This window comes from Rhinopithecus bieti, unplaced genomic scaffold (assembly GCF_001698545.2).
Source record: "Rhinopithecus bieti isolate Rb0 unplaced genomic scaffold, ASM169854v2 scaffold_574, whole genome shotgun sequence".
Classification (NCBI taxonomy): domain Eukaryota; kingdom Metazoa; phylum Chordata; class Mammalia; order Primates; family Cercopithecidae; genus Rhinopithecus; species Rhinopithecus bieti.
Genome location: NW_016803605.1, coordinates 6,112,320 through 6,138,877, shown reverse-complemented (window position 1 = coordinate 6,138,877; position 26,558 = coordinate 6,112,320). Strand labels below are relative to the sequence as shown.

At 44.1% G+C, this 26,558-nt stretch overlaps 1 protein-coding gene across 15 annotated transcripts in view; it reads right to left on the bottom strand.

Moving 5' to 3' along the window:
- CLIP1 (CAP-Gly domain containing linker protein 1) overlaps positions 1-26,558 on the bottom strand; it is a 129,933-nt gene that overhangs the window by 78,976 nt on the left and 24,399 nt on the right. For 9 of the 15 annotated variants that reach the window (XM_017890385.1, XM_017890332.1, XM_017890353.1 and 6 more), the window contains exons 4-10: positions 16,768-16,892; positions 14,530-14,752; positions 10,872-11,069; positions 10,215-10,318; positions 6,816-6,876; positions 5,174-5,206; positions 1,530-1,634 (exon numbers count right to left, since the gene is read on the bottom strand). In XM_017890385.1, coding sequence (XP_017745874.1) covers positions 1,530-1,634; positions 5,174-5,206; positions 6,816-6,876; positions 10,215-10,318; positions 10,872-11,069; positions 14,530-14,752; positions 16,768-16,892 — 849 coding nt within the window. The remainder of the gene's footprint in view (positions 1-1,529; positions 1,635-5,173; positions 5,207-6,815; positions 6,877-10,214; positions 10,319-10,871; positions 11,070-14,529; positions 14,753-16,767; positions 16,893-26,558) is intronic. The other 6 variants (XM_017890362.1, XM_017890401.1, XM_017890435.1 and 3 more) reach the window with 3 other exon arrangements.

The following is a 26,558-nucleotide window of genomic DNA, read 5'->3' as shown; positions in this document are numbered from 1 at the left end:
TAAAAACGTATGATTTAGAAAAGAAAACTGTCTAGATTTTAGATCAGTCAATGAATTCTCAACAAGAGAAATTTCTACAAACATTAGAGATTTTTTTAAAAAATCAAGATAGCAAATTTGATTAGACAGAGTAATTTTTGAAATTCTGAAGTTAAGAATTTGGGCAATTTAGTCACTGACAGACAAATTCATGATTTAAAAGGGTATGTGAATACATATTTTACATGTAAGTGACTGTTTCTTAATCTTTAAGCATAAAATGACTTCGATAATAGACAGACTCCATCCTGTGGTGCTTAAGAGCACAGGCTCTGGGGCCAAATGTCCTAGATGCAAATCCTGCCTCCACTATTACTATTTGCTGTTTTATCTTATGCAAGTTACTTAACTTCTCTGTCCCTCAGTGTTCTTGTCTGTAAAATGGGGACACTAATACTCCCTACCTCCTATGGTTGTGTTGAGACGGAATACGTCTAAAGCACTTAGAATAGTGTCTGGCATGTAGTATGTACTATATAGGTGCTTTAATACATAAATAAACTAAAACCTGACTAATGTCCTGGCTCCAAGGGCCAAGCACAATGAGCTCAGGGCAGGAAGAAGCCATTCTGTTCCCAACATACATTTCCCTCCTGACCACTGAGTGTTTTTATTGTTTTGTTTTGTTTTGTTTTTTCCAGACAGTCTCATTCTGTCACCCAGGCTGGAGTGCAGTGGCATGATCTCAGCTTACTGCAACCTCCACTTCCTGGATTCAAGCAATCCTCCTACCTCAGTCTCCCATGTAGCTGAGATTACAGGCACATGCCACCAGGCCCAGCTAATTTTTGTATTTTCAGTAGAGACAGGGTATCACCATGTTGGCCAGGCTGGTCTCAAACTCCTGACCTTAAGTGATCTGCCTGCCTCAGCCTCCCAAAGTGCTAGGATTGGAAGCGTGAGCAACTGTGCCCAGCGTCCACTGAGGTTTCCATCCCCTGAGTGACAGGAAGGAGGGAGATGCAGAGACCAGCCTTCCAAGATAAAAAGGTAACTAGGGTGAAAGTCTTTAACTCTCATGAAACAGAGCCCATGTTTCCATTTCCTTCTCCCAAGAGGCCAGGGAAGAAGTCAGGAAGAGAGCTCAAGTAAAACAACAATAACAAAAAATTCTTTAGAAAGCCTAGTAACTAGAAATATGAGAACAAGAGGACAATTGACTGCTTGTGGCCAACTGGAGAAATGTATTTCATGGTATTAATATAAAGAACTTTAAATACAGTTATATCCACTCATTTATTCAGTTGTAAAGTTTCTGATCCTGATCTGGTTGGGTTGCCAAAGGAATGAGTCTTTCCTTTTGACAAAAGAGTAGATATAAACACCTGTTCCTACTCATCAGTCTCAGCTCATGAACACCTGAATGGTACCAAGACCAAACTCAGGTTGAACCACTGGGTCAAGGCTCAGGCCAACTCTAAAGCCTGTCACCTGAGGTGTCCACCATTCACATGCATGGGTCTGCTTCATTAAATAGTGAAAACCATTACCCTAGTGTCTTCTAACTCCCTCTGGAGTTTGTCAGCTTTGGTCTTTTCAAAGAGCAGGCTCTGTTCAAGCTCCTTAATGCGGGCATGCTCCAGTTTGGTCTGCGTCTGTTAGTAAAAAGGAAGAGGAAGAGAACACAACAGTGCCACCATGACATGCCAGCACGAGAGGAGAGAGAGCGGCATGCAGGCTGAGCCACCAGTACCTTCTGCCAAAGGGTGAACCAAAGGGGAATGGAGAAGGGACGAAGTGGAGGTGAGATGAGGTGGGCAGTGAGGATGAATACCAGGGATAAAGGATGGTGGTGGGCAGGAGGCATGGGCTAGTCTGTTCAGAAAGAAAAAAAATGGAAAACACATGAGGCCAGATGAAGTGTCAGAGGCATGCAGCCAAATATAAGTAATATTGATAAGTGAAGTTTATCAGCACCAATTAGAATAGTTAATATCCCTCCCTCTAAACTATCCTTATCCCTCCGCCCCACAAAGGCTACTTGACATTAATGTGTATGTAACTGACTTGATCACTTTAAAAGGTATATTGACCCTCAGAATGACCGTCATTATCACCTAAATATGGCAAAGATACCATAAATCTTAAACTGTTCAATAAGTCCTTAGAGCAGATTCTTGCACCTTAGCATATAACTTGATGTAAATAAGGGTCAAATAATAACCCCAACAGAAGGTATCTGGAAACTCGAGCTAAGAAATCATGCTAGCAGGCTCTGCAGAAATGGGTGAGAGGAGTCTGAGTTAGAGTCTCAGCAACATTCCTACATGTGATGGGGAAGAGGCCATGGAAGCTCTAGCTTCCTTCCAGCAGTGGATTTCCCAAAGGCTATTTGGCTCCAGGGAGGGAAAAAAGGTCTCAGAATTACAAAGAGAAAATTTAGTAATAATTATCTTCTATAGTCTCCATCTCTGAAGCAGGCCAACTGAGAGGCTCAGGAGAAGAGCAAAGTTTAGCTCAAACTGGTAAGGGGTTATTTTTACCTTAAGATGCAGATGTTTTATTAGCTCAGACGTAAAAAGGCAACTCAACACAAAGGCATGGGTTCGAGCTCTCGCAAAAAGAGCTGGTGGGTTCCTAAGGTGATTCAACACCTGTGATCTCAGATACTCTGCTCTCCCCACCATCACGCACTTGGATGTAGCCTGATGGGGAACCCAGAGGATAATCTCTAACAGGTTTAAGTGCAGCAGAATCTCAATCAATTTGAAATAATCTGGGTCCAAATGTACCTCTTCCCACCCCCACCTCTCTTATACAAGAGGTTATCAGTGATCAGAATCAGTGACTGACAAGGCCCACACCTGCAGAGCTGCTCTCAGCAGCTGTCAGTTACCTGCAGTAATTTAAATATTTTGTGGTTCTAATTGACCTGTCAGTCTGGACAATTACAGGCAATGAAAAAATGACAACAGACTCTAAACAAAGTGACACAAAGTAGTGCAGAGCTTGAGTGGGGGGGGGAAACGTAAAAGTGAAGGTTACAAACGTCTTCACTCATTCCAGTGGGACTCGGGGACCTCAATGCATTCAAGAGGTCATTTTGCTTGTAAACCAGGTATTGACAAACCATCATGGGATATTTAAAAGGTGAACAAAAATTTTTTTTTAATTTATCACCTGCTTCAGCTCTGTATAGTCCACAAAAATAATGAAATACAATTCAAGCCCTAACTGTCTGGATAATCCCCTTGGTCTGTATGTGCCTTGGATGGACACTGTTCAATTTCTCTGCTTTTATAAGAAAAGAATCTAATCCTTACCCACATAATTGGGGTCACAGCCTCAGGAGCTGAAATCCAAAACTACAGTAGTAGGAAAAAGAAAAGGCAACAGAACCTTTCTTCTTTTGACATAGTTAAGTGTCCTCTGGGTAAAAGGTCACTATGTCCAGATAAAAAGCAAATATACATTTAATGTGATCTCCTCCCCATTCAGAGATCTTCCAGATAAGCGTAGCCAATGCCTCCTTACTGATGCCTCAGCCTCCCCAGTAGCTGGGATTACAGGCGTGCACCACCACACCCGGCTAATTTTTGTATTTTAGTAGAGACTGGGTTTCACCATGTTGGCCAGGCTGGTCTTGAACTCCTGACCTTAGGTGATCAATCAGCAGCAAGGGAACTAGTGATCCACTTCCATGCCGCAGTACACAGTAAAAAATTTGACACTGAACAGGACATCCCTTCTTATAAAATCATTCCTTTCTTAGAATAAGACACAGAGTATCCCAAGAGGAAAGTCCTGGGACAGGGGATTGAGAAGGAATGCAAAGGCTTTGCAAGAAGCGCACAGGAAAGGCAGGGGGGAAATCCCATGCAGACTGACACCGGGGGGCAGCAGGAGCCTGTTTCAGAACGAGAGAAGAGACCCAGATCACTGAAGTAGCTTCACAAAAAGGAACTCTTCAGAACGAAGACCTTTTAAAAAATTTAGTTCTTTTTTTTTGAGATGGAGTTTTGCTCTTTTTGTCCAGGCTGGAATGCAGTGGCGTGATCTCTGGTCACTGCAACCTCTGCCTCCTGGGTTCAAGTGATTCTCCTGCCTCAGCCTCCCTAGTAGCTGGGATTACAGGCATGTGCCACCACACTCAGCTAATTTTTTTATTTTTAGTAGAGACAGGGTTTCACCATGTTGGTCACGCTGGTCTCAAACTCCTGACCTTAGGTGATCTGCCCGCCTCAGCCTCCCAAAATGCTGGGATTACACGTGTGAGCCACAGTGCCCGGCCAAAAGTTTAGTCTTGAGCTGTCTATTTCAGCTGCCAGGAGATGGTCGGAAGTAATGTCATTCTTTAATTTCCTTCTTATGAGGCAATAAATCAAAGCGGAATACTTTCAGATTCTTTACAACCAGCAGCACAGCTGGCAGGGTACACCAGGAAGCAGTGCTCTAGAGATCACATAGCAAGAACTTGTAGTGGGTGTTTGAACTTAGAGGAAGAAAAATAAAACACCTGCATGCCTAGTAATGCTACAGCTAGAAAACTCTCACTTCACTAATAACAATTTAAAACATATTGTGTCTTCACTGACAAATGCTTGCCTCTAGTTTCGCAACTAAGGAAAATACTGTAGAAACAAACGGAAGTTTGAATGTCTCATCAGCTGCATTGGCAGGCACTGGCCAGTGGTGGGGGCACACTGAAAAGGCAGCCAGTCAGCTCTGGGACAGCAGCCAGCCTCACGATACCCTTTCCTCCCATGGGAAGCAAAATTAGACAACTTGGAAACTTCCCCAGAATTCCCACAACTCCATATCTAGAATGCTTTATGCTCCAATCAGATATCATCTCTTTTGGAGTAATTCCACTAAAATTAGAAGACATTATGAATTAAGTGAAGAAGGCTAGGTCTCCAGACAAAAAACTTTTCCCCCCTTTCTGGCAAAATTCTTTATAAAGCAAATATTGACCTATTCATTAAACACATGAATGTGTGGAGCTTAGTCATTACATACAATTTCTTCAGGATATAAACGTAATTGCTTTGAAAGCCACATGCACAGAAACATTAAGGTCAATGTCCCAAGGTCAGATTATGCAGTTAGTGTTTGAGTATATCAATAAGCATTTTAATCTGTGATCAATCTTTGTTAACAAGGGAAATATCCACACAGTTAAGTGCCCTCTTACATTCTCAGGATCTTCAGAAATCTGGCTCTTTTGCTATCAGTAAAAAAATAAAAAAAATTAAACAACAACAAAAAAGAGATTCCAATAAAGCTTCAATATGTGTTAGGGTTTCAAGATAACTTTATTTGATTAATTTCAAGTAAGTTTATCAGACAGACTATACAAGCCTAGTGCTGATGTAAATTATTTTAACTGGACCCTCCCCAAGACACCATAGGCTGTATTTCATATGAATTAGATGATGACATGAAACTAGAAGTCTCATTAGAAATGAGACTTTGGGATGTTTTTAAATGGATGAGAACAACACAAAAATTTACTAAAGGAATGTGGCTGTATATGAAATGAGTGAAGAAGGTATCTATTACATTGTTAATGAACCATTAAATTCTGGGCCCCATAAAACTAGAACCCAGAAAATGCCCCCCCCCCCTTGCTAACTGTAAAGATACATTTATTTCCAAAGAAATCAGAGTTGCTGTTTGGAAGGACCCCTCAAATTTAAGCACGGTGTGGGCAGCCAACAGACTCTAAAATTGTAGCAAAACTGCCTATTTGGGAAATGCACAGTTAAGTACAATTTTTACTAAAATATTGTAGATTAAAGGACCACAAATCTGGAAAATTTGAAAAACAATGATTTACATTTGTCATATATCTAGCAATGGCTTGAAACCATCAAAACCATTTAATTCTGGTGTCTAATTTAAACACTAATATGAATACATTGTTTAAAAGGGATGAGAAACCTGACACTAAAGGAAAATCCATGAATTCTACAAATGTCATGAAATAAAAGAAGCTGAAATATAAAGTGTTCTTAGTTTTTGCTCTGCCAATTACTTTTTTTTAAAAAAATCAACAATTACAACATATTCCTTTTATAGGGTTATAAAAGGATTTATCCTGCTCAACTGGAAAGCAAAGTTGAGATAAAGAAAAAAAAGCTTTGTTATGGACTTTTTTTTTTTGAGACAAAGTCTCGTCCTGTCCCCCAAGCTGGAGTGCAGTGGCACGATCTCGGCTCACTGCAACCTCCACCTCTCGGGTTCAAGCGATTCTCCTGCCTCAGCCTCCCAAGTAGCTGGGATTACAGGCACCCACCATCACGCCCAGCTAATTTTGTATTTTTAGTAGAGATGGGGTCTCACCATGTTAGCCAGGCTGGTTTCGAACTCCCGACCTTAAGTGGTCCACCCACCTTGGCCTCCCAAAGTGCTGGGATTATAGGCGTGAGCCACTGCGCCCGGCCTGTTAGGGACTGCTATGACAAAATTTAAAATGCCTTTTCTAATCATCAGAGGAACATCAGTCTCACTTAGGACTGCTTTAAATTAAGGACACACTGCCAGGTTTATGACTTGATGAAATCCAATTCATGGTTTTGAATTGTGAAGCACAAGAAAGAAGTAGTGCAAGTTTCACTCTGCCACAGGACATGGACACACAATCACAGGCTCAAGGACTGGCACCGTCACCACAAAGCCACCCCCAGAACCCAACCTGGCCAGAGAGGCCAGGGTTTCCCCTGCCACTTCCTCAGCTGACTGCTCTGGCCGCTCATTTTGATTGGTGCATTATTTCACCCATGTTCTGAATACTGATACCCATCAAAGCTTTAAGAGAGCTGAAGGGGTTTTACCTCAAGATCACCTTTGGTAATTGATTCTTCTTCAACCCGGAACTGAAGGTCCTCAACCTTCCTGCGGAATAAAACCCAAACAAAACACTTAAGAAACTAACGCACAGCCTTAAAAAAAAAAGATCACGTTGGGGATGGTAGGTCACTCCTATAATCCCAGCAATTTGGGAGATGGAGGCAGGAAGATCACTTGAGGCCAAGCAGTTTGAGACCAGCTGAGGCAACATAGTGAGACCCAGTTCTTATATTAAAAAAAAAAAAAAAATCTATAATCACTACCCTGGTGAATTCAAGCAGAGAGCAGCCATAAATGCCTTAGAGACATAATAAGTTTAAAAATGCATCTTTGCACTTCGGGAGGGCAAGGTGGGAGAATGGCTTAAGGCCAGGAGTTTAAGAGCAACATGACGAGACCCGTCTCTACTAAAAAATTTAAAAATTAGCCAGGTGTGGCAGCATGCACCCGTGATGTCAACTACTTGGGAAGCTGAGGTGGGAGGATCGATTGAGCCCAGGTAGTCAAGGCTGCAGTGAGTTATGATCGTATCATTGCACTCCAGGCTGGGCAACTGAGTGAGACCTTGACTCAAAAAGAAAAAAGTAAAATAAAATAAGCTACCTGTAATTCTAGCATTTTGAGAAGCTAAGGTAGGCAGACTGCTTGAGCTCAGTTTGAGACCAGTCTGGGCAATATGGCAAAACCCTATCTCTACAAAAATCAGCCAGGCATGGTGGCACGTGCCTGCAGTCCTAGCTACTTGGGAAGCTGGGGTAGGAGGATCACTTGAGTCAAGGCTGCAGTGAGTCATGATCACACCAGTGTACTCCAGCCTGAGTGACAGAGTGAGACCTTGTCTCAAAAGATAATAATGGCTTTTTTGGCCGGGCGCGGTGGCTCAAGCCTGTAACTCCCAGCCTCCTTGGTGAGGCCGAGGCGGGCGATCACGAGTAAGACGATCGAGACCATCCTGGGCTAACACGGTGTTAAACCCCGTCTCTGTAGACTAACAAAATACAAAAATCTAGCCCGGGGCGAGGGTGGCGGGCGCCTGTCTCGTGCAGCTACTCGGGAGAGGCTGAGGCAGGGAGAATGCCGTAAACCCGGAGTTGCAGGTGAGCTGAGATCCGGCACTGCACTCCAGCGCCGGCGGGGAACTCCGTCTCACAAAAAAAAAAAAAAAAAAAAAAATATAACTAATAATAATAATACATGGCTCTTTTTTTTTTTTTTTTTTTTTTTGAGATGGAGTCTTGCTCTGTCACCCAGGCTGGAGTATGGTGGTGCAATTTTGGCTCACTGCAAACTCTGCCTCCTGGGTTCAAGTGATTCTCCTGCCTTAGCCTTCCAAGTAGCTGGGATTACAGGCACCTGCCACCAGGCCTGGCAATTTTTTTATTTTTAGTAGAGATGGGGTTTCACCATGTTGGTCACGTTGGTCTCGAACTTCTGACCTCAAGAGATCCACCCACTTTGTTCTCCCAAACTGCTGGGATTACAGGCATGAGCCACCACAGCCAGCCATACATTTTTTTTTTTTTTAAAAAAGAACAGAAGCAAATGGAACTGGTGCCATGGAATTCAGAAGGGCCTAGAGGGTCTATCACTGTCTCTTGTTTACTTGCAGCCATTTTTTAAATATGAAGAGAATTTCCTACGTATAGTGTTTCTCTCTCCAGTGAGAAAGTAAGAGATGGTATTGTACCCTCACTATGACCCCTGACAACATTGCTTATGACTGGCATAAGCACACAGCAATACTAATTTATTACTGAATTAAGTCCCTGTTATCAGAAATGACAGAAGATGGCATTAAATCCAAAAGAGATAAATGTCCCATAACCCAGAGATGTTCAAATGATTTCCATGCAGACAGGTTTTTCAGAGACTGTGTCTGTTCACGGCCTCAAGAAAGTTCCTTTGTTTGTTTCTGAGACAGGGTCTCACTCTGGTGGCCTAGCTGAAGTGCAGTGGTGCAATCTCAGCTCACTGCAGCCTCGACCTCCTGGGCTCAGATGATTTTCCCACCTCCTGAGTAGCTGGGACTACAGGCATGCGCCACCACGTCCAGCTAATTTTTCTTTTTTCCTTTTTCTTTTTAGTAGACAGGGTTTTGCCAGGGTGTTGCCCAGGCTGGTCTCAAACTCCTGAACTCAAGCAATCTGCCTGCCTCAGCCTCCCAAAGTGCTGGGATTACAGGTGTGAGGTGCCACACCCGGCCTGAAAGTACCCTTTATAAGAACCAAACTTAAGTCTCTGTCTCACACCATTTAACATTTGATTTCGTACTGACCCCTACAATTCTCTCATCATTTCACATGTGAGAATTTCGTTTTCCTAATAAGGCCTGAGTTTCTCAAGTACAGGGACCTTACGTCACTCACCAGACGTAACACAATTCATAAACACTAGGTAACTTGGACCTAGAAGAGCCTCTGACCAGGAAACCGGTTCCAGGTGAAAACCGGTCGGGAATAGCCACCACAGCTCTGATGAAGGCGACCCTCCAGAGGAGGTCTGGAATGCATCACAGCTCAAGAAATACGTTATATTAATCAGGCCATGTCTTTTTTTTTTCTTTTTGAGACGGCGTCTCGCTCTGTCACCCAGGCTGGAGTGCAGTGGCGCAATCTTGGCTCACTGCAACCTCTGCCACCCGGGTTCAAGCAATTCTCCTGCCTCAGCCTCCCAAGTAGCTGGGATTACAGGCACCTGCCACCAATCCCAGCTAATTTTTTTGTATTTTTAGTAGAAATGGGGTTTCACCATCTTGGCCAGGCTGGTCTAGAACTCCTGACCTCATGATCTACCCGCCTCGGCCTCCCAAAGTGTTGGGATTACAGGCGTGAGCCACTGTGCCTGGTCAATCAGGCCATGTCTAAATGATTCCAAACTTATTGAAAAAAGTCGAATCAAAGCAGACCCTCTTCACACACTATGGCAGAGTTAACTTTCTGCTGGACATATAGTCATTCCTTTGGTCCTAAGGGTTGATACCAAGATGATTATTAATAGGAAATTTTCTTCTAAAGTCATTTAAAATGAAAAGGCTGCTGGGCGCGGTGGTTCACGCCTGTAATCCCAGCACTTTGGGAGGCCGAGGCGGATGGATTTCCTGAGCTCAGGAGTTCGAGACCAGCCTGGGCAACATGGTGAAACTCCATCTCTACTAAAATACAAAAAATTAGACAGGCGTGGTGGCGTGTGCCTGTGGTCCCAGCTACTCGGGAGGCTGAGGCAGGAGAATCGCTTGAACCTGGGAGGCAGAGGTTGTAGTGAGCTGAGATTGCACCGCTGCACTCCAGCCTGGGCGACAGAGCTAGACTCTGTCTCCAAAAAAAAAAAAAAGGGGGGGGGGGGGGGAAAGACCACAACTGCACCAGGAAACAGTCTGGGGTCACCTTTTCTCCTCTTCAAGCTGGTTAAGAAGCTCCACCTTCTCCCTGTCCGCAGCTTCCACCATTGTTCGCAGCTGGTCCATTTTGGCTTCCAATTCCAGGACATGCTGGGGAAGGCAAGATGTCAGTAAATGGACTATTTCTGACCAAGACACAGACCCAGAGATACTTCCCCAAAGAGCTGTGGGTCACCATGGTGGGTGGGCGTTACTCTAAAACCTTATGTTAAAATGCTTTCTCTATTTTAATAGGTTATTCTCAACAGCTTTCCTGGAAGATAGATGATGAAAAACCACATCGTTAAAGTGATAAAGAACAATGTTAAAACAACCCTCATCTTTTTTGAAGCTGAAACACGTAGTAAGAGTAATCCACAAACAGCAGCTATAATCACTGGTAAGGCCCTAGTAACTAAGCTGGCCTAACACCTGGATACAAAGACCAGACACTAAGGTCGAATCAAGAACAAAACTTCATCTCTGTGGTCATGGAAACTGGCACCCCAGGTCGTAGCTTTCAAACACACACAGCAAAGAAATGTACACCCATTTCCAGTGCTCTCAAGACTAGCTCCTCGGTGCCAAGCACCGGGCATGCTTCTCGGCCTCCTCAGCGGCTTTAGAAACCATCACCATCTCCACAACAAGGTCCAGACTTCACCTGGTCATGTCCGTCCCGGGCCAGAGCTAGCTCCTGCTCTATCTCCCCCACGTGGCTCGTGGCCTTGGCCACCTCCGCCCTCTCCAGATCCCGTTCCGCCAGCAGCTGCTCAATGTGCTGCTGCTTCTCCTTCAGGGCCTCCTGGAGGGCAGTGGTACCGGAGATCTTCCTGGCATAACGGGAGGAGGTTTCAGTCAACTGCAAAGGAAAGTTAGAGAAGTGAAGGGCGATGATGCTGTCAGAAAAGTGAGGGAGGCGCGATGCATGCATGGCGGGCATCTGCTCAGCAAAGCAAGGGCGCTGCTCCAGTTGGCAGGCTGGCCAGGATTAGGAAAGGCTTCAAAAACACAAGACAGCGTGTGCCTTCTGTCTATAAATCTCACAAAGAATACATCAATGTAAAGAGATCGGCCATGTGTGGTGGCTCACGCCTGTAATCCCAGCACTTTGGGAGGCCAAGGTGGGTAGACCACTTGAGGCCAGGAGTTTGAGACCTGGTCAAGATGGTGTGACCCCATCTCTACTAAAAATACAAAAATTAGCTGGAGTGCAGGGGTGCGATCTCAGCTCACTGCAACCTCCACCTCCTGGGTTCAAGTGATTCTCCTGCCTCAGCCTCCAAAGTAGCTGGGATCACAGGCACGCACCACTACCACCCAGCTAATTTTTGTATTTTTAGTAGAGACAGGGTTTTGCCATGTTCGCTAGGCTGTTCTCGAACTCTAAAATGTTAAGGTTACAGGTGCGAGCCACCGCACCAAAGGCCATCTGCTCGGCCACTGCTGGCTCCAGACCAATTCAGCCTTGACTCCATCTTCTGCCGTCAGAGCTGCAGCTGTCGCCTGAAAGCTCTTCTCTTCATTGGTCTCCCTAGGCCCTTGCTGCAAGATGCACAGGATGCAGACTTACAGCGAGGATCTTTCCTCAATTAATAACTCGGCAACTTGAGAACTACAAAAGAAGCCAATCGAACCAAAATGCCCTTTGCTGTTTCATTTAGTCAAAGTTCTTGAAATTACTTAAACATACTAGGAAGTAACTCCTGTTGTCTTTTTTAACCATTTGACCTTGACCTTCCAATTGCATTATATAGCTAAATTATACCTCCTTTTGCTAGTATTTCTTCCTGAATACATTCAATGTGTGGTTCCCAACCATGTGCAGAGATGCCCCAGGGTGCTGAGCAAACTCACCAGTGCACTGTAGGATGTTTTAAATTTTCAAGAGAAACACAGTGACATCTGCTGGACTCTATGCAAACTACTAGTTCGAGGCAATTCAGTCTCACCATTAGATTGTCCTACAGTCCTTCCAATAACATCATGTCTTTCAAAGCTGGGTTTTGGCTATTCCCATGACGGAAAAGAAAGTACAATGCAAAAATCAACATGCACAGGAAATGAGGTTCGCGATGAGAAATAAGATTCCAAGGCTCTACTAGATGTGTAGAGTCCAACAGCAGCACACACAGTAACACTAACACTAAGTCATTGTGATTATTAAATAAGAATGAATTGGCCAGGCGTGGTGGCTCACGCCTCATGCCTGTAATCCCAGCACTCTGGGAAGCAGAGGCAGGCAGATCACCTGAGGTCAGGTGTTCAAGACTGGCCTGGCCAACGTGATGAAACCTCGTCTCCACTAAAAATACAAAAAGTAGCCGGGCATGGTGGCAGGCGCCTATAATCTCAGCTACTTGGGAGGCTGAGGCAGGAAAATCACTTGAACCCAAGAGACAGAGGTTGCAGTGAGCTGAGATCACGCCACTGCACTCCAGCCTGGACAACAGCGAGACTCTGTCTCAAAAAAATAAAAAATAAAATAAAACAAAGAATGAATTAAATATTTTTTCAATTTTGTTTTCTAAAACAAAAATACATTTCTGAGCAAAAAAATTGAAATGACACTTTCAATTCTTCCGTATCTTTGTCATACTATTTTATGGTGATTTTTGGATTAGAAACCATAAAGACACAAAAATAAGCTGTCTCACAGGTACAGAAACTCATGTCTCTTGTCAATTTTCACTGCATGAGGTGAGCTAAGAGGTATGAACACTGGTCCAAAAAATAAGAGGAGAGATTGGTGGGAGCAGGGAGAGCTTGCTATTTCCCAAACAAATGGACACAATTACAAGGTAATAAAAATCACTCAAGAAAGAATTCCTGATCCAGAATAGACCCCTCCATGGAATTGTTCCTAGAACAGCAAAGGAGGCAAGCTGTCGATATCAGAGTTTGTGACCCACATTAAACAAAGCTCTGCCTGAACACAGGGGTTTGGGGTTCTTCTCCATTTCATTGTTCTTGTCATGCTTTTCTCATAAAAGTAATTCATCTGTCTCTGCATGTGCAAATGGAAATGCTCTGAGCAGTACTTATTCTACCTGAGCACAGAAGAAGAAAGCCTAGATGGCTGGCAGAGGAGCACAGCCCCATGTAAAGATTTCAGTGCCTGTCCCTTCTCTGCCCGACGACGATGGAAGAGCAGGCACTGTGAGATCCCGGGCTAACCACCTCCTCCCCACAGCACCACGCAACATCCTAGCTCCTGGCCTGTGGTTCCCCATCACCCAGCGGAGACCTGAACTCAGTCTGAGGAGAGTCTGATGCCGCCATTTCTAACTTAAACAGTATTTGCCCCACTTCTAGGAAACAAACTTATGGGCAGGGCTTTTGACCCTAATAACACCTAAATAAACAGAATGAGATGTTGCCTATTTTAATGCTAGTAATTCAATTTTTATGCTCTAAACAGGAAAAAGAGGGAGAGAGGGAAAGGGACCGGGAGAAGATGGAAGAAGACAGTAATCGAAACAGGGCTTTCCTACTATCCTCTTCCGGCTCCAAAAGTTCCCTTTAGTGTCCTCTGGCTCAAGTCAGGGACGCTTCACACACTAACTGCTTCCAGTAGGTTAGGCTGTATTAATATTAACATCCTACGGACAGACCTTTTCTCAAAACACTTCAGTTCCTAAAATTATTTGAAGTTAAAGAGAAAGACAGGCTGGGAGCGGTGGCTCACACCTGTAAATCCCAATACTTTGGAAGTCCAAGGCAGGAGGATCACTTGAGCCTAAGAATTCAAGACCAGCCTGGGCAACAGAGTGAGTCCCTCTCTCTACAAAAAAAAAAAAAAATTAAATTAACCAGGCGTGGTGGTGTGCATCGGTAGTCCCAGCTACTGGAGAGGCTGAGGCAGCAGGACAGCTTGAGCCTGGGACGATGAGGCTGGGTGACAGAGTGAGACCCTGACTCAAAAGAAAAAAAAAAGAGAGAGAGGGAGCGACAGATCTATGGATTTGAAGAAAAGGATCTCGCCAATGTTCCTATCATTTTGCCCTAAAATATTTTCATAGAAAATAATTCGACCCCTGTGTTAGACTAAGCAGTAGTTACACAGATTCACCATGAACACATGCATTTTTAAGCTTTTAAGAATATGAAAGGGACGATTAAAAGCACTTTCTGATTTCAAAAAATGCATTCTTGCTGGGGTTACCTTTTTCAAAACTTACTTGCAAGGACTTTCACAGCAAAAGCTGTGAGCAACATTCAGCACAAGGACAAGCAAAGCAGCAAAGCAGCAAAGCAGGGGCACTGACCACGGGCCTTAGTCATGCCTGGGAAGTGGAGGCAGGTAGAGAAAGGGGGCTTACTAGTCCTGTCCGACTGGGCCTGCTGCTCACAGAGGAGGCCACCGAGCTCATGGAGCTGAGGGAAGAGGCAGAAGGGCTGCGCTTCAGGCTGGCGGACGTGGTCGCCATCACTCGCCTCACTGCGTTGGCCTTGGCTTTGGCTGGTGTAGTGGAAGGGAAGCCAATCTTGGTAACTTTGTGGACAGGAGCAAACAAGCCATATTTGGGTTGACACTGAAAATACCTTTAGAGAACAACAAGAACAGTTAAAAAAAAAACAACTTAATCACAAGAAATAATAACTATAACCAAAATGCTCTCCCAACTCCTAACTGAAGGCAGGATTCCTGGAAATTCCACCACTAAGCTGGGGTTATACACCAGCATGTAGCAGTCACATGTACGTAGGCTGACTAACAGCTTCAGTGATGGTTTAGAACACACACTGGTGACGATATGATACACAAAGTCAGGTTTACTCACCTGTTGCTGAGATTCTACATAAAGGAAAAAAATATTTCCACAACCTATGCTATACAATAAATGTATAGCAGAGGAGTTTAGCAATAGAGCAAGCCCATTTAATAAAACCGTGCCAAACAAAGGGAAAGGAAATCAACAGGCACCTAACTTTGGCAGATCCATTAAAGTAAACAGGAAGAGCTGTGCGTGGTGGCTCACACCTGTAATCCCAGCACTTTGGGAGGCCGAGGTGGGCAGATCAAGAGGTCAGAAGATCGAGACTATCCTGTCCAACATGGTGAAACCCAGACTCTACCAACAATACAAAAATTAGCTGGGCGTGGTGGTGCGTGCCTGTAATCCCAGCTACTCGGGAGGCTGAGGCAGAGAATCGCCTGAATCTGAGAGTCACAGGTTGTGGTGAGCCCAGATAGCGCCACTGCACTCCAGCCTGACAACAGTGAGACTCTGTCTCAAAAAATAAAAAAAAAAAAATTCATTGAAAATTTGTAATGTTCAAATAAAAAAATATGCAAAAAAAAAAAAAAAAGTATTCTGCAAGTATAGCATTGAGAAGGCCCAGAAAAAAGAAAACAGCATTGGAGAAAAAGAAAAGAAAAAAGTAAACATGGAGAAATATTAACTAGTAATGTCTGTTTTCGGACTGACATAGGCAATGTCATGACTCTAAAGGATTATAATGCTTTAATATTAAGAAAAGATGGCTTCGTAATCATTGCAGTTCCAAGAGATCTTTATCTCCATGAGTCATAATTACTGTATGTGGTAGATAAAGCCTTTTTCTCTATAATTAATTTGCTTATAACCAATTTGTCTATGTTTTATAAGTAAAATGTTAACTACCACATTTTAATGATCAAGTGATTCATTAGTGTACTATATACTACTAATAATGCATCATAGACAACACCTGTGCCTTCAAAACATTTTGAAGAGAAGAGTGGAAATTCCTTCTGCATCTGTGTGCATTACTAGACTCTCATCCTGTGTCTGCGAGGCAAGAATGGGGTTATCCAGGCCGGACGCAGTGGCTCACACCTGTAATACCAGCACTTTGGGAGACCAAGGCAGGCCGATCACCTGTGCCCAGGAGCTTGAGACCAGCCTGGACAACACCCCATGTCTACTAAAAATACAAAATTTAGCCAGGCATGGTGGCGCACGCCTGTAATCTCAGCTACTTGGGAGGCTGAGGCAGGAGAATTGCTTGAACCCAGGAGGTTGCATGCAGTGAGCCAACATGGCGCCACTGTACTCCAGCCCAGGCAAGAGAGGGAGGCCCTGTCTCCAAAAAAAAAAAGGAAAAAAGGGGTTAACCTTACAATGGAAGAGGTCCACTTGCTGGTCTGTTCTGTTCTCCTGCCGCAGGATGGAATTCTCATCAAATATGAAGACACGTTTTGCAGTTCTTTTCCCTAACAAAGGTGGCTACCTTCTACCCCCACCCACACCCCAGATGCCCAGGTACTCTTTCAGAAGTCAACTCCTATTAAAAGGGAGAGAAGTTAGACAGATAACATAGTATTTGCTTTCTATTTTGAAAAATAAACAGAATGCTTGTTGAGAATCTACTCAGTCATGTATTATTACGGAGACAGTCAAAAGAACAGCCCCAATTTTAGTGTGGGGAAAACAAATCAGCAGATGGGTCTCAGGAAATAAAAGTGCCACTCTTCCAAACACACCTTTCCATGTTATGATACACACTTGGTGAGACTGGCTTGAGCATCGTCACGTACAAGAGTGACACAAGATGTTGCACAACGCCAAACCAACCTTGTTCCAGCAACAGCGCCATCATTCTTTCCAAGCGGCTCGTCTAACTCCACACCACACCATTCCCCCTTGGCAAAGTCTGTCTCGCCAAGAAACCGGACTACACCAGCCTTAGTGCCACCAACCTGGAAGAAGAGAAAGTTAAAATCAAGAGATGAACGTTACTCTATAGCTTAATCATTTGTGGTTCCAACTAGTAACTAGGTACTACATTCCACCATTTCCACCAGCAACTTCTTTGCTTTAGCTTCTCTTTGACTCTAACAGTTCTCCTGAAGGAAGTCTGGCAAAGAAACTTAGCTGGCTGACTTATATTACCAGAGTGATTTGATGCCTAATATGTCGTAATAATGAGATAGCCAATCTAATATGTAGATATTAAGGCTGTTCACCAAGTTCACTATTCCTTGTCTTAGAAAACACTTTATCTTTTTTTTTTTTTTTTTTTTTGAGACAGGGTCTCACTCTGTCGTCCAGGCTACAGTGCAGTGGCACGATCATGGCTCACCGCAACCTTGACCTCCTGGGCTCTGGGGATCTCCCCACCTCAGCCTCCTGGGTAGCTGAAACTACAGGTGCACACCACCAAACAGGTTAATTTTTTGTATTTTTTGTGGAGACAGGGTTTCGCCATATTGCCCAGGCTGGTCTTGAACTCCTGGGCTCAAGTGATCTGCCTACCTCAGCTTCCCAAAGTTTTGGGATTACAGGCATGAGCCACCACTCTTGGACCTTATTTTATTTTTCTAACAGAAATGCTCCTGCTTCAAAACAAACTTGTGGCTGGGCACAGTGGTTCATGCCTATAATCTCAGCACTTTGTGAGGCCCAGGCAGAAGAATTGCTTGAGCCCAGGAGTTCGAGACCAGCCTGGACAACAAGGAAGACCCTGTCTGTACAAACAATAAAAAAAATTAGCCGGGCACAGTGGTGTGCGCCTGTGGTCCCAGCTACTCAGGATGCTGAGGTGGGAGGACTGCTTGAGCCCAAGGGTTTGAGGCTGTAGTGAGCCACAATTCTACCACTGCACTCCAGCCTGGGCGACGGAGTGAGGCTCCACCTCAAAAAAATAAAAAAAAAATAGGCCAGGCACGATGGCTCATGTCTCCCAGCACTTTGGGAGGCCGAGGTGGGTGGATCACTTGAAGTCGGGAGTTTGAAAGCAGCCTGGCCAACATGGTAAAACCCCGTCTCAACTAAAAATACAAAAATCAGCTGGGTGTGGTGGCTCACGCCTATAGTCCCAGCTACTTGGGAGGCTGAGGCACAAGAAAAACTTGAACCCAGGGGCGGAGGTTGCAGTGAGTCAAGATCACACCACTGCACTCCAGCCTAGGCGACAGGGCAAGACTGTCTCAAAAAAAAGGACTTCAAAAAATAATTGGCTCGGTATGGAAGTTCATGCCTATAATCCCAGCACTTTGGGAGGCTGAGGTGGGAGGATCATCGGCGTCCCCAAGGCTGCAACGAGCCATGATCACACCACTGCACTACAGCCTGGGCAACAGAACAAGAAACTGTTTCAAAAACATAATAATAATTGACTCTTGCTATTTTCCACAGTGAGGCTCTCTGTTTCTTCACAACTATTAAAATTATCATTCCTAGGCTGGGTACAGTGGCTCAGGTCTGTAATCCCAACACTTTGGGAGGCCAAAGCAGGTGGATCACTTGAGGCCAGGAGTTCAAGACCAGCCTGACCAACATGGTGAAACTCCATCTCTGCTAAAAATACAAAAATTAGCTGGATGTGGTAGCACACGCCTATAATCCCAGCCACTCAGGTGGCTAAGGCATGAGAATTGCCTGAACCTAGGAGGAGGAGGTTGCAGTGAGCCAAGACTGTGCCACTGCATTCCAGCCTGGGTGACACCGTGAGACTTTGCCTAAAAAAAAAAAAAAAAAAAGGGTACCAGTTCTAGACTTGACACATTTGATCTTTTAACACTCGTTAGTTAGTACCAACACACAAATTGTCACCTATATAAAATTGGCCTTACTGCAGTTGGGTCAAAAGAAAATAAAGTTGGCCTGAATTTTCTCCTTCCTCCCACACCACACCATTCAGAGCAGCAGTCCAGCCAGCATCATGTGAGCACGACACAGCACATTAGTTAAAGATGATGTAGCCTCTTCAGATAATGTGTTAAATTCTTTGGGGGTGAGTCGAAGTTACTGCCATGACAATTGTTTTTCCAAGAGACATCTAACAGGCTATAGTCAGTAATTCTCCAAGCAAACTATAAGCTTCATTCAGATCAGCTTTGTAAAAAGTAATCGCAAATAACAAATTAGCAACTATTTCTCTAAATGCAGGTAATATATGTGTATCCTGAAAAAAAATCATGTCACAAAGTTTGTCTGAAAGGAATGATTACTAGTTCCTAGAACAGAAAGGTTTTTAATATTTTTTCTCCCACCAAACATGGAACTCTTCACTCATATAACATAAAATGTATTTTTCTTTTCCCTGTAAAAAATCAGTAATTATTCTATAAAGACAGAAAGTCACATGAAGTCCTAAAATCATCAAATGTTTTTCTACTTAATCATTCTACAATCAAATAACATGTTTACGCATTTAAACAGGACTTTATAAAGTTAGGTTTTATTTCTCATGTGTTCCAGACAATGCAGAAAAGTCTAGTACATGCACGTACAGGAAACAGAAGCATTAAATAATGCACTGACAATAAATAGAAGCCACTATGATCAAATCATATCTAAGAAATCTACGTTCTAAGACAAATATCTAAGTGATTAAAGAAAAACATTTTTAATATTGAAACAAAAAACAAGGCCAGGTGCAGTGGCTCATGCCTGTAATCCCACCATTTTGGGAGGCCAAGGCAGGAGGATCATTTGAGGCCAGGAGTTTGAGACTGGCCTGGGCAACACAGTGAGACCCCATCTCTACAAAAATTTAAAAATTAGCCAGGCATGGTGGCATGAGCCTGTGATCCCAGCTACTCAGGCTGCAAGCGAGCTATGATCATGACACTGCATTCCAGCCTGAACAAGACAGTGAGACCCTGTCTCAAAAACAAACAAACAAAGAAACTAAAAGATAGATTCCCATGGCAAACACAAACAAGCATAATTCATTCTCTTTACTCTCAGAATGTTAGCATATAACTCCTAACACTGTGGTAAAAGTCACTATTGAAGACAGAATTAATTTAAACTAGAAACTCAAAAAAAAAAACCCTAGCTACTATTTTATGCTTTAGCAAACCTCAGATTTTTAAGTTATCATTCATTTATTCAATATGTATTTCTTGAGTGTTTGGATCCTTGAAAAACAAAGATAAACAGAACACAGCGTTGGCCACTGAGGGAGACAAGACAAGACGATTCGGACAAGAAATTCCTGTAAAAAGTGTGACGTGCATCCAGAGGTTTCTACAAAATGCTGTGGGAACAGAAACAAATACCCTTCCTGTAAGCTCCTGTGAAAAATAAAAACACTGATAAATTCCTGCTGGGTTAATGAGTGGGTCTACAAACAGGAAACAGAAACAATCCTCTCTGGACTCTCTCATCTCTTCATTATCCAGTTCTCAGCAAGCCATTTAATATCACAGTGCCTGAGTGCATAAAGCTATAAAACGTGAGGGGTTGTTTCACAGGAATTTTGTAAGCAGTCTTGTAAGGTGGCTTCTTATCTGCCATATTCCAAGATAAACGGCTTATTTTAAAAAGTAAACATGGGGGCCGGGCGCAGTGACTCACACCTGTAATCCCAGCACTTTGGGAGGCCGAGGCGGGCAGATCACTTGAGGTCAGGAGTTTGAGACCAGCCTGGCCAACATGGTGAAACTCTCTCTCTACTAAAAATACAAAAATTAGTCAGGCGTGGTGGCGGGTGCCTGCAATCCCAGCTACTTGGGAGGCTGAGGCGGGAACATCACTTCGACCCCAGAGGTGGAGGCTGCAGAGACCCAAGATCCCACCACTGCATTTCAATTTAAAAAAATAAAATAAAATAAATCAACATGGTTAGCTGGTATTTGCCAAATACAAATGTAGGCCTCACTTAAAACTTAATTGCCTGTGACATGAAAGAGCCAAAGCACTGGTACTTTTTTTTTTTTTTTTTTTTGAGACGGAGTTTCACTTTGTCATCCAGGCTGGAGTCAAGTAGCATGATCTCAGCTCACTGCAACCTCCGCCTCCCAGGTTCCAAAGAGTTTCCTGCCTCAGCCTCCCGAGCAGCTGGGATTACAGGCGCCCGCCACCACGCCCGGCTAATATTTTTGTATTTTTAGTGGAGACGGGGTTTCACCATGTTGGCCAGGCTGGTCTCAAACTTCTGACCTCAACTGATTGCACCCACCTTGACCTCCCAAAATGCTAGGATCACAGACGTGAGCCACCACGTCTGGCCACTTTTGATTACCTCAAGTAATATAATTCTCTCCAGTGGAGGGCCAGTTGACCTTCCAGCAACTCCCCTACAGAGAAGGGTAAAATCTTCACTGGCCCTAAGTTGACCTCTGCGTGTCATACTTTACTCTTCCCTTCATGGGTATAAAGTTACGACTGTATTCAAAACCCTCTGATTCTCTCCACACTATTTAATGAGCTCCTACTATGCACCAGGCACTGTCCTAAGTGTCGTGGGTGTGACAGTGAATGAGACAGAAAGTTTCTATGCTTTCATGGAGGTTAAATTCTGGTCAGGGAGAAATGGACAATACACAAGTGAAAAAATGAAAGCCAATTTCAACTGGTGAAGAATGCTATGAAAAAAATAAAACAGGGTAGTGTGATGCTGCTATAGAAGGTGTCTTTAGTTGGGGTGGCCAAGGAAGGGATGCCTGAGGAGGTAACATTTGAGCCACGACTTGAGTGACCACGAGGCACCGGGGACAAAACATCCCAAGCAGAAGAAACAATGAAGAGGGAATGAGTCTGGGAGCTCAGAGACAGCAGGGGGGCCGGGCGCGGTGGCTCACGCCTGTCATTCCAGCACTTTGGGAGGCCAAGGCACACAGATCATTTGAGGACAGGAATTTGAGACCAAACTGGGCAACATGGCGAAACCCTGTCTCTACTAAAAATACAAAACTCAGCCAGCTGTGGTGGCTCACACCTGTAGTCCTAGCTACTCAGGAGGCTGACGCACGAGAATTGCTTGAGCCCTGTAGGCAGAGAGTGCAACAAGCCGAAATGGCGCCGCTGCACTCCAGCCTGCGCAACAGAGCAAAACTCACCTCAAAAAAAAAAAAAAGAAGAAGAAAGAAAGAAAAGAAACAGCAAAGGGGCCAGTGTAGCCATAGCAGAGTGAGAAAACAGGGTAAGAAGGATAAGAGGTCGAGAGGGTGGGCAGGTCTAGAGAACAAGGGGCACTGCAGGTCCAAGGAAGGAGTTTCAATTTTTTTTAATGCCATGAGGAGCCGCGTTAGATCATGATGTGTTGGTCTTGGTTGGTGCCACATCTACAACACCTGGAACAACTTCCGGTGCATAGCAGATGCTCAGGATATTTTCTGAATGAACTGCAGACTGTTAAACACAGCCTTTATAAAGCCATCATATTTTCTCTAGACTAAATAAACAGTCCCAGTTACTTTGTTCCTTTTATGACATCATTTTGAGTCTCCCAATCTCTAAGGGGTGACATTAAATAAACCCCCTTAAAAATAAATGTGACAAGAGCAAATGACACATAACAGATACCCTCTCGTAAGTCTAACTCTCCCTAGAACAAACAGGTAAACAAAAGATGCGTAATTATGAATAGACGCTTTGGCTAAAAGATGAAGAAGTGATACCTGACTTGCACTTTATGTCTCGGAACTATTTAATCTCTGCTTCTGAAAGACAACTGAGCTTCCACAGGATCCAGACCCCAAGAATATCAAGACACTGGAAAGGGTAGTGCATGCCTGTAGTCCCAGCTACATGGGAGGCTGGGACAGGAGAATTGTTTGAACCTGGGAGGTGGAGGTTGCAGTGAGACGAGATCATGCCACTGCATTCCAGCCTGGGCAACAGAGCAAGACTCTGTCTCCAAAAAAAAAAAAAAAAATTACCTCTTCTAACCATGAGAGTAGATAAAATACAGAATATTTACTCACCAGAAGCAATCTTGTATATGGCACCCACTTGACCAAAATACTAGCAAAGTTTGCTTTTTAAATCTACAAAAGATCATACACTACCAAGTGTCTGAGGCTCAAGATATTTTTGTGATTATGCTTAGAGAACTCACAGGGACAATCAAGTTGTTAAGTTAGGAGCTGGGATCCAGTAATAAGACAACACTGGTGCTCAGGACTCAGGCCTGTGTGGTCAAACCTCCCTCTCCCCAAGTCCCAAAGCAGCGGCATGGGCTCCTCAGCACAGAAAAGCTCCAAACTCCCAAGCCCCAACAGCCTACACAAAGTTCTCAAGGCTACACAGATACCAAATTTGGCACCTTTGGGGTTAAGATGTTGGCTCAGGTTTACAAAAAGAAACCACTGCCCAATTACTGAGCACCATAGAAAACGCTGCAGACATTGCGAAAATCAAAGCCAATGTTGCAGGCAGACTGGGCGCTACTAAAAAGATTTCAGGCAAAGGAACAGCATCACCAAATTGACATTTTAATTGAACCTCTCTGTAATTATGCAAAGAACAGAAGTGAGGAGAGACGAGGCAAGAGGCATGGACGGTGCCCCGCAAGTCCAGGTAAAGATGATGATGGTCTGACCCGAAGCAGTTAGGGCCACAGGACACAGGTGAGGATGATGGACAGCGAGACCAGAGGCGTGGGTTCAGACAGGCAGGTGGATGGATGGTCTCCTGTGTTTCCAAGCCTCAAAAGGAAAACTGGGGAACCTTCTCACAACTGAAAGCAAGGAGCAGGAAGAGCACTGACAACAATGACCCGCTAAAACGTGACCCCAATGAGTCTGCTGTGCGAAAACGTGACCCCACTGAGTCTGCTTTGCGCAAACAGGAAAACGCTGCTGAACGCAGCTTCTCTGCACCAGCATGAGGCGCTCTGTATCTCCCTCCTGGACGATCCTAAAAGGTTATACTGGGTGAAGTTTAGAACTTCTGGGAAACTGAAAAATGAAAAAAAAAAACCTTGGCCGGGCGCAGTGGCTCACGCCTGTAAACCCAACACTTTGGGAGGCCAAGGTGCGCGGATCATTTGAGGTTGAGAGTTCGAGGCCAGACTGGCCAACATGGTGAAACCCCGTCTCTACGAAAAAAAAATACAGGCCAGGCGTGGTGGCTCACACCTGTAATCCCAACACTTTGGGAGGCCAAGAAGGGCTGATCACCTGAGGTCAGGAGTTCAAGACCAGCGTGACCAACATGGAAAAAACCTGTCTCTATTAAAAATCCAAAATTAGCCAGGCATGGTGGCACATTCAGGTAATTCCAGCTACTCAGGAGGCTGAGACAGGAGAATCGCTTGAATCCGGGAGGCGGAGGCTGCAGTGAGATTGCGCCATTGCACTCCAGCCTGGGCAACAAGAGTAAAACCTGGTCTAAAAAAAAAAAAAATTAGCCGGGTGTGGTGGTGGGTGCCTGTAATTCCAGCTATGCTACTTGGGAAGCTGAGGCAGAAGAACTGCTTGAACTTATGGGGCAGAGGCTACAGTAAACTGAGATCATGCCACTGCACTTGAGCTGGGCAAAAGAGCAAGATTCCATCTTGATTTAAAAATAAAAAAAAAAACTAAAATCAGAAAGAAAAAAAAAAATTCGAATCTGCAGCAAACCTCATCGCAAAGGAATTAAGCCAAGTAAAATCCATAGTGTTGGAAAAGATCTCAAGATTCAGCCAAAAGGGCTTTTAACTAAATGTGACTATCTGGAGTCTTTCCAATTGTGGACCATACAAAACAGCAAATCCTGCCACCAACTACTCCATCAGCAGTCAAGACAAATGGATTTCAGGTAAAGAACAACTTCCCCAGAGCACAAACCCCCACCCAAAAAGAGCCCAAGAATTCCCCAAGTCGGCAATGAAGAAACACTCAATGTAAATGCAAGGTCACAACCAGGCTCAGAGGTTTGAGGTTCTAAGTCACCGGTAAGAGGACGGAGAAAAATAGAAGAAATCAAATTATTAGGTGCAGCATATACTGCTCGGGTGACGGGTGCACCAAAATCTCACAAATCGCCACTAAAGAGCTTACTCATGTTGGCAAACACCACCAGTTCCCCAATAATCTACGGTAACAAAAAAAATTTAATTAAAAAAGTTAACAAGGGCCAGGCGCAGTGGCTCACGCCTGTAACCCCAGCACTCTGGGAGGCAGAGGCGGGTGGACTGCCTGAACTCAGGAGTTCACGACTAGCCTGGGCAACATGGCAAAACCCCATCTCTACTAAAAATACAAAGAATTAGCTGGGCGTGGTGGCGCACGTTTGTAGTCCCAGCCACTCCGGAGGCTGAGGCACGAGAATCGCTTGAACCCAGGAGGCAGAGGTTGCAGTGAGCCAAGATTGCACCACTGCACTCCAGCCTGGGGGGACAGAGTAAGACTCTGTCTCAAAAAAAAAAAAAAGTTAATATGATAAATGAATTTAAAAAAAGAGCTTTAACTACCTTAACAAGGTGAAAAAAAGCACTAGTAAGACTAAAATAAAAACTTACCAGGAAGGACATATTTGTATACACTGTTTGTGGAAACAAAAATAAAGGCTTTTTTGATTGCAATTTGGCAATATCTATTAACAATTTTAAATTATTTATACCCCTTGACTCGAATTTCATTTCTAGGGGAAAAGTGGGTGGCAATCTAAATGTATATGATTAAATTAGGTATAGTACATCAAAATAGTATAATACCAAACAGCAGCTTATTGTTTTAAATTAAGACCTGTATTTCCTTCCATACAAATGCCCCAAATCTACAGTCTACAGTCTACAAAAGCTTATTATTAAAATTGGTCTATATATAAGACTCCACTATGTGTGCGTTTTAATTCTACAAATTAGACAACCCTCACAAAAACAGTGTTCAGCAAATGAAGACAGACACCAAAAAGCACATACTGGATAAATTATAGTTATTTAAGGTTCAAACACAAGCAAAACAAATCTGGTAAAAAATTTTTTAATTCTCAGGAAGATATTTTTCCCCTTTCACAGTATCAAAGACCTGTATAAGAAGTCTTGAGCTCATGCCTGTAATCCCAGCAGTTTGGGAGGCCAAGGAGGGCGCATCACAAGGTCAGGAGCTCGAGACCAGCCTGGCCAATATGGTGAAACCCCTTCTCTATTAAAAATAAAAAAATTAGGCCGGGCATGGTGGCTCACGCCTGTAATCCCAGCACTTTGGGAGGCCGAGACAGGCAGATCACGAGGTCAGAAGATCACGACCATCCTGGCTAACATGTGTGAAACCCCATCTCTACTAAAAACACACAGACAAAAAAATTAGCAGCCGGGCGCGGCGGCTCACACCTCTAATCCCAGCACTTTGGGAGGCCAAGGCAGGCAGATCATTATGTCAGAAGATCGAGACCATCCTGGCTAACACGGTGAAACCCCATCTCTACTAAAAATACAAAAAAAAAAAAATTAGCGGCCAGGCACAGTGGCTCACGCCTGTAATCCCAGCGCTTTGGGAGGCCGAGGTGAGTGGATCACGAGGCCAGGGGTTCAAGATCAGCCTGACCAACACGGTGAAACCCCGTCTCTACTAAAAATACAAAAATTAGCTAGGCGTGGTGGTGGGCGCCTGTAATCCCAGCTACTCAGGAGGCTGAGGCAGGAGAATTGCTTGAACCTGGGAGGCGGAGGTTGCAGTGAGCCAAGATCGCACCACTGCACTCCA